The following is an 8,578-nucleotide window of genomic DNA, read 5'->3' on the forward strand; positions in this document are numbered from 1 at the left end:
AAGAAGCCTCTCCATTTTGTTGTTGACCGAGGTCCGTCCCCCGGCAAGGAAATTCTTGCCCTTAGAAGATTGCCAAGCGGTTACGGCCATACTCAAGAGCAAGGTTAACTATGCGTGCGCCTCCTTCGTATTTTTTTTTTATTATCTCCTGCTTTGTTTCTGTTGTCATCATCCTCTTACTTCTTCCTTTACCGCCACTTGCAATTTTAGAAGCCATGTCATAAAATTCGCAAAGTCTTCACAACACACCGACCGGCTGTGCCATCAAGCTAGATAAGAGGGTTGGCCAATAGCATATCGGCATTTCTGTGATTGACGTGACGCCGGCCAATAGCATATCGGCATCTCCGTGACTGAGACCGTGACTGAGACCGTGACTGTGACTTTATAAGACCAAGAGCATATCGCCGTTTCCGTGTCATGCGAGAATAGTTAAATTTGTTGATGCAGCAAAGCGAAAAAAATAGTGCGAATACACTGACCGGCATGTTGGATTGTTTGTAGGACGAAAGGTTTGTGCGTAAGAGGGGGACAAAAAACGCTGCGGTCCACGTTCGTAAGATGAAAAATTCGTAAAACAGGGAGTTCGTAAACCGGGGGCGCACTGTATTTGCAAAAACAGGCGATTTTTTCACAAGGCAAACCAGGCAATTGCTTGGCAATTTGTAGCTGACTGCAGAATAGTGGCAAGCACAAATAATGAAATAATGAAGAAAAGCTATTCATCTCGGAGTCAGAAAACAAAAAGAGGACGCGCAAAGAAAAAGCAAAATGTGGGCATTAGTGTACAAATGATACAACTAAATGCTGTTTTTGATTTTTTGCAATCAGCCCATATTGTGCAATCTTACTGGAATATTGTGTTATCTTACTGGAGTACCTACAGCAGCGGTGCGTGTTGTATGTTTCCTAAAATTATGATGAGTTCTAGTCTCATTGTCTCATATAGTCTCAATGTCTCATTTGGACTTAATGCAAGGACAACAAGTCTGCTTTCATGGAGGACTTCAGAAACTGAAGAATATTCACTGTTGAGAGGCTGAAACATGGAAATTTGAAGATAAACGAAAGATAAGTAATTGATGATTACCGGTTAAATTAATCAAATAATCAATTAATTGTTGCACCTCTATAAAACACAAAACAAAATACAAAAGTGTCAAGTGAACATGTTTTTTGTTCGCATTGCTGTAAATACTGTAATTCCCCAAATATAAAAAACACCCGTGCATGAGGTGCACCCTTAACTTTGGGGTCAAATCCTGGTGAACAAGATGCACCAGCACTTTGGCAACAATTCAAACACTACAGCAAAACAGAATAAATGTCATCTTTTGTAAACTTTTGATTTGGTCCACCTGTCTGCCTTTACCTGCCCCTTGTGTTTCCAACAATCCGCTCCCCCTGTTTATTGTCTCCTTCCCAGCTGATGCGCGTCTGTGATTAATGTGTGTCCTTGAGCCCAGTTTTTTGTTACAGCCTTTGCCAGATCATGATCAAACGCCGATCTAAAGGCCATATATAAATGCACATTTCTGCAACAAAACTCGGCTTATGTGCCTGACAGTTCATGCTTTCTTGAATGGTTTCGGAAAAAAAAAATCTAGTTTTAATTTACTGTTCATAGAATGGGTGTCAAACACTATTATCGTGAGCCGCATTGTAGTTCTAGTTTCTGTCAGAGGGCCGGTATGACTGTGAAGTCAAATCATTTTGAAATGTGTTTTCACACGCTTGGCTAATTTTTAAATCAGACACCGGCAAAAACTGTTCAAAAGAGATAGGGCATAATAAAATGCTTGGTTTTTTTCCTTCTAAATTTTAAAAAGTTGAAAACAACTCACAAGTTTGGCATTTTAGCCAGAAACATGAAGTCAAATCAGAATTACCCATGCCACATAAAATGATGTGGCGAGGGATCTGGCCCCAGGACCGGGAGTTTGACACCTATGGTTTATAGCAGCGGTCCACAACCACCGGTCCGCGGACCGGTAACAGGCCGTGGATGAACTGGTACCGGGCCGTGTGGGCTGCACCCAAAATAATGTTTTGGAAATGATTTAATTTAACAGTTCAAACGTTTATGCTTGATCTTTGTTTATTTGGCACCGCTTCTGGCCGCTGTTGATATTACATTCATAGCGTGAAGGATGATGTGGTTTTTGCAGCAGCAGCAGCCCCCCCCCCCCTCTCTCTGAAATATAAATCACTGGTTTATAGGACGCAAGCCATACTTCATCTTTGGGAAAAAAAATGCGTCTTATATTTGGGGAATTATGGTTGATGTTTTTGCTGTATTTACCTATACTTTCCTGTCTCAAACAAGAAAACAGATGAAAGTTACATGACGCAAAGATTAGATAGACATTCAGCAGATATTTCAGCAAACATTTTTCAGCATTTTGAAGCACATTTTATTCACTTGCATTTTTTTCTTAAATGACGCACATTCTGTAGGCTTGCATTTTTGGGGTTTATATTTGTATAACAAAAGCAAAGCATTTTGAGGATATTTACTTCATAGTCATTTTCCCTTGCATGGGATACGATAGAATCAAGGGATGAAGAAACGGAAGTAGCCACCTCCCACAACCACGAAGGCACCCACTTTTCTGTTTGTCTCCTCCATGAGCGCGGCGGCCAGTCACCCGCTAACTTCCAAACAGACATACACAATTGCCGCGCTGGAACTCACCTGCCGCTGGTGTGTCCACTTGCTGGACTCTGTTGCTTCCCACTAAGGTGAAGACTAGGCAGAGCAACAGCGCCAGCATCCCGCTACCGTCGCACAATCTGTCAACACAAACAACACCCAGTGCTGCGAACTCTGTGGGAAAGATGGCCAACAGCAACGGGAGTGTTCTCCAGTCATGAGACACATCACAAGGATGAACATCCCCCTGCTGACCCCCTCCTCCCTTGTTTCTGTGTTGCCAATATTAAATCACTGTAATAAACCCAAGTAAAGGAACACCCTTTCAAAATCGACAAGTTTACAGTGAAAGCCGCCGTGGTTATTGGAGGATTTGCTTCTACAAGCATTCTCGATCAGTAATTTGTCAGTTTTAAGCTAGTCATACCTTACTGTTACAAGCCCTAGTGAGCGAGTTTCTCCTTTGAGGTTATTTAGATTTCTCTTTATTTTTGAACTTATAAATAATTTACTTTAATCCGCTTCAGTAGTATCCACGTTTTGGGATCTGGGACACTCACCAGATTTCACATGAAGCTTTGAAAGGGACCTAATTGGTCAGCCGCATGGTCCAACAAATGAAGGCGTTGCATTATGTGTCTTCTCACGTTGACTTTTCCAGCCAGTTTCATGCATCCAAGCAGTTTGTGTGCGAGCTCATGTATAGCCATGAGTAACAAATCTTTGAAGGTTAATCTGATTCTGATGAAGGATGTCAAATTCTTTCGAAATATCTATGAGGGGTTGCACAACTTCAGAGGTTGACACTCATGCGATCAATGTCGAAGCCAAGTCAATTAATTGCTTATGTTGTCAATGATATTTTTTGGTACAATGTTATAATTAGGGGCGGCTCCATGGCCAAGACGCCCCCTTCACAGTTCAGAGTCCCGAGTTCAATCCCAGCTTCTCAGAGTTTGCATGTTCGCAGCGAGCCCGCGTGGGCTCTTTCCGGGCACTTATAGCTTCCTCCCACATTCCAAAAATATTAATGGCAGGTGTATTGGACACTCTAGCTTGTCCTTTGGTGTGATTGGGTGCGGGAATGGTTGGTTGTCATCGTGTTCCCTGTGATTGGCTGGCAACCATATCAGGGTCTCCCTCGCCTGCTGTCCAAAGACAGCTGGGATAGACACAAGCATGCCAGCGACCCTTGTGAATATAAGCAGCTATAGAAAATGGATGGATGGATGGATGCAGGGATGGAATAATCATACTGTAGAAGGATGAACTGTAACTAAAATGAAACTAACCGAATGGGCAGCTCATACACTGACTACGCATTACATAAATGTTCAAACACAAGATGAAGGGTCGAAAAGGAAAGGTGGGCCGCTTCCATTTTTTTTGCTGGTTCGAACTTCATCAGAGCCACGCCCCCTTTCCGTCATCGTCCGTCGGTGCATTTTTGCCCAACATTTCACTACCACTAGAGAGCGATATTTGACTTTTTTTTCCTGCTCCGTCATTCGTCAGGTACCGGAACAATTCTCCATGCGCTCACACTAACTTTTCTTTTCTCTTTTAAAGTTAATATGATGTTTGTGGTTCTACAGTTACACTGCAAATGAAACCCAACACAGTCATAAAAGTCTAACACGAAAACAAAGCCAGCTAAGGGGTTCAACTCTAGGCTATAATACACTATCCTGTTTATTATCCCACATTTGAGAAATGCAGGGGACAAGAGTGCAATTATCAGAGAAAAAAATGAAAATGTGTTCTGCACTCCCAGAATGCTCTTATCAGAAACCTGAAACCAGAACTAAGAAAGAAAAAAAGAAAAAATAAAGCTCAAATAATGTTAGCTGTGTTATAGCTGTGAATGACAAGCAGTGGATTGAAAAAAAGACAGTTTATTCACTCAACTGAACATGTTTCTCTACTGCTTAGTGGTGCTGTAAAGTGACAATTGTCACATATAGGGCAGGCTGATTGCAGTTTGTACCATAAGGATGCAGCAATATGGGAGGTAAACATTCTCAAATCAATTGAATTATATTTACAGTATTAAATTGCATTCACGCCCCGAAGCATTGAAAGCTTTGTAAGCCAGTCACAATGGAACACAGCAGGAAGGACACACACATGCGCACGCGTTGTCAAGCGCTACCGCGCAGGGGTCAAACTCACGGCCGTGGTGACATCCAGCCACTATAGGAAATAACATGCGTTCGGCTTCACACTAACAATGCAAATTCTCTCCACTTAACCCTTGCGGACTATTTTGACATTATTTTTGTCATTTTCTTTCACATCTGTCGAGCGGTATACTAGCCACCACTCCTTGTTGTGTGATAATTGGTCGTGCCATTTTCAACTTTGACTCGTCATCATCTTGGTGAAGTTTCAGCTTCCTAGTGCCTTCTTTCAATACTTTCCCCGTGATGTGTAATGACTTTGACCAATAGATCAAATGGTTCGACAAAATACTGTACAACTTAACAGCGATTGCAAGCTTTAAGTATGCTGTGAACATTTCCTGCATGCCAGAGGGACAAGTTCACTAGAAATGCCACGGGCGCTTGCCACGGGCGCTCGTCAGACGTCGAACTGCTGCAGGACACATATTTACATAAATCTTAAACGATTAAACCTTATACAGTACAGAAACTGTTCTGTTGTCCCTTACGTGACTTTCATGAGGGGGACATGCACTCCTAAAAGAGATGCGATTGGCTCCCTGCGCGACCATCGACCAACGAGAGCAGGAGTTTTAATCTACTCCCACCCAGGAGTTGCATCTACTCTTATCTGTGTCGTTATGTATCTAACACTTGTTAGGTAGCCGCGAAGGGAGAGCAGGAGAGAGCAGTGCTGCAGCAGAGCGTTGTAAATCTGTCACCTTGATTCCTTTCATAATACATTGGAATTTCAATTGTAAACTCTGACTGTTCTCATGTTTGGTCAGCTACAGGCTTCGTTCTAATTACACTTCCGGGCGCCACTAATATAACCGTGGCTCTCCGTGAGACTACAGCCAAAGGGATGGGAACGTGAAGGGACAGCAGTACATTTACTGTATAAGGTTTAAAGATCTAAGTAAAGATGTGCATTGTAGTGATATTTGTCTTAAATACGTAAACTATAAGACTTTCCGCATTTAAAAACCCCACATACACATGCATGAAAATTGGGGTGTGGGGGTGACGCTATTTCATGGTGGGGTTCCATTCTCTATTAAAAACAACGGATTACCCGTATATTGTAATCCCTCTAATTCAGTGGTTCTAAACCTTGTTGGAGGCACCGAGCCCCACAGTTTGATATGCTCATTCACTGAACCCTTCTTTAGTAAAAATTAAAATATGATTTGAGTGAGTCCGTTCGTCCGTACCGCAGGAGCTTATTTGCCTGGATCGGCACTCGGGAGATAACGGGCTAATTCCGGTGTGTGGTCCCGACTGAGGAGGAGGTCCCACTCTGCTGCTTATCCAGCGCTCTCAAAGCGGACCGGTAGGGAGTCTCACTCAGACACATATACAGCCCTGTCCTGACAGGGAGGTCTCACTCTGCTGCATAAACCAGCGACCTCAAATCTCAGAGCAGGACGCTTTCAATGACTGTGCCCACTAACTGCAGACAAGACTGAGGGGTGGACCTCTGCCGCGGAGGAGGCTCCACCGAACCCCTGAGACCGGCTCACCGAACCCCTAGGGTTCGATTGAACCCAGGTTAAGAACCGCTGCTCTGATTGAATGATTGCATTCTTATATCAAGTCTTGAAAGGTTTTGCACCATGCGTCGAAAACTGTTATCAAATTGTCTTTTGTGGAGGGATGCAAAGCCCTACAGTACAACTTTTAAAACCGAATGGAAGAGTTAAGGTTGTGTCCTCCAACTACTGATGAGTTTGACAAATCTTGTCTAGTCTTCAGAATATATAAGGTGTTCAGTAGATTATCCTGCACATTCAGATCTTGTTACTAATTAACAACTTCTGCACGTGCGGGTGCAGTACTGTAAGACATTCCCGCCCATAAAGTGACCCGCAGGGGTCAAAGTATACTCATCCGGATATCTCTTCAACATCCACACTATCCAACAATTATTTTGCGAGCAACTTAAAATGAAGCATCCATCCATAGCTGTCAAAGAGCCTTTGTCATAATCATTCTAATCAGATTTTCCATGCTCAACTTCCTGGAATGAAAAAAACTCCAGTAGCACATTTGTCTGGCCTTGCCTTGAGTGTTGGTGACCTCTCCGTGTTTCCACAAACAACCCGTGTCCCACCCATTGCCACACTCGGGGAACGTTTGAAAAGTGATTCATTTCAATTAGCAGCGGCGCCTGTTGAAAAAGCCCAGCGGCAGCTCCCGTATGAGTCAAACGTCTTGCTTGAGACAAGATCTTACAGACAACAAATAATCAACTGAGGGGACTCTAATTCTGGAAAAGATTGAGACGCTCAGTAAACAGTACAGTCAATACATGTACAGTGTTTCGATTGGATTAATGTACTGTACATATGTGAGAGGACACTAATTCTTTGGACAAAGTTCTTCTGGAGCAACAGGCTTTCGGCGCACCAACTGAACATTAGCGGGATTAGTTAAAGCACGATCACAGAGGTACAAATAAACATTAGTACAATCACACAAACAGCACGATCATATGTGTGTGTGTGTGTGTGTGTGTGTGTGTATGTGGGTGCGTGTTTGTGCTTTGACGTGAAATCCAAACCATGTGGATCTCCATCTCTATCTGAGTGCCTTTGTAATGAATCAGGAGTCATTTGCTTATATAAGGATAACAAGTAACGCTGCATTTTTTTGGGTGGTTTACAAATTAAACACATTTTTCACAAACTTGCTACTAAACTGTACAGTATATTTTGCTTTCAGCACCAATCATTGCCCTGTTTACTTTCCCCAAACATCTTTTCTTTGAAACTATCACGGCCTATCACATGACAAAGGCATGAAACGCTGAAGCAAGACATTTTAATTTAATGGAATCAATGAACTGACAAAGACACGTTTGTCTTCATAGAGCGCCTTCCAATAAACCAAGGGTCCCCAACATTAGCTGAAATGGTTTTCGTGTGCAATGTCTCACTTTGCTGGTGTTTTTCGTGTTTTTCTTTCAAACTTCGTAGTGCCGATGCTGCTAAAGAACGTTCAGAATTGTAAATGTGTTACAGGAGAACGATGCGCTTAATGTTAACTTGCAATATTGTTTGTGTGAAAAGTTCATGTGCTGAAATCTTCAGAAAATGTTGTACAGCTATGATCATAGTTTGCAAATCTTGCCTTTGTGATCTGCTCAAACAGATGCTAAAATCACAACAAGACTTTAAACTGTACAGAAGTCACCCTGAACAACTCAGATTCCTTTGTCTTATATGAGGTTTTTCTTCTATCAGATGAACCTAGAAACCAATAATTAAGCTCACACAAACCAGAGAATGGATTTTTCAAGAAGCCAGTTTGAGTTGATGATCCGTAGACGAAATGCATTGATTAGGCGATGAATCGGCATTTGTCAGTGATGAGTTTGAATGATCACCGATGTTAACAAGCAAGAGGTTTAAATTAACACGCGCGCACACGCAGTCAAGACAAACAACTTTCTAAGTTATAGCTTATCAATTGTAAATCATCACATAGGGTTATTTCAGGCAACATCTATTCAACTAATGAAGCTGTTCGCGTGGACCCACCTTGATGTAGAATTAGACTTAGCACCTGTAGTCTCTGTCGGTCCAAATGCCTCAAGTCACTTCCCCAGTTGACGCAGCAGCAGAGCCGCCGCTGTTCAGCTGAACTCAATATCCCAGGGAAGCGAAACGGGCACGCGCGCGACTGATTAGCGCGTGCACGTGTGAGCTCGATGAACGTTCGGTGCCCGCCCCCCGCTGGTTGCGGCTCCCATCAATACCTG

At 42.8% G+C, this 8,578-nt stretch overlaps 1 protein-coding gene across 1 annotated transcript in view; it reads right to left on the reverse strand.

Moving 5' to 3' along the window:
* Nucleotides 1-8,462, reverse strand: part of styxl2 (serine/threonine/tyrosine interacting like 2) — a 30,302-nt gene extending 21,840 nt beyond the window's left edge. The window contains exons 1-2 of the mRNA XM_088409052.1: nt 8,358-8,462; nt 2,696-2,793 (exon numbers count right to left, since the gene is read on the reverse strand). Coding sequence (XP_088265178.1) covers nt 2,696-2,774 — 79 coding nt within the window. The 5' untranslated portion in view covers nt 2,775-2,793; nt 8,358-8,462. The remainder of the gene's footprint in view (nt 1-2,695; nt 2,794-8,357) is intronic.
* Nucleotides 8,463-8,578: the final 116 nt, after the last annotated feature.

The sequence above is a fragment of the Hippichthys cyanospilos genome, chromosome 2 (genome assembly GCF_059441005.1).
Source record: "Hippichthys cyanospilos isolate Australia breed blue-spotted pipefish chromosome 2, RoL_Hcya_1.0, whole genome shotgun sequence".
Classification (NCBI taxonomy): domain Eukaryota; kingdom Metazoa; phylum Chordata; class Actinopteri; order Syngnathiformes; family Syngnathidae; genus Hippichthys; species Hippichthys cyanospilos.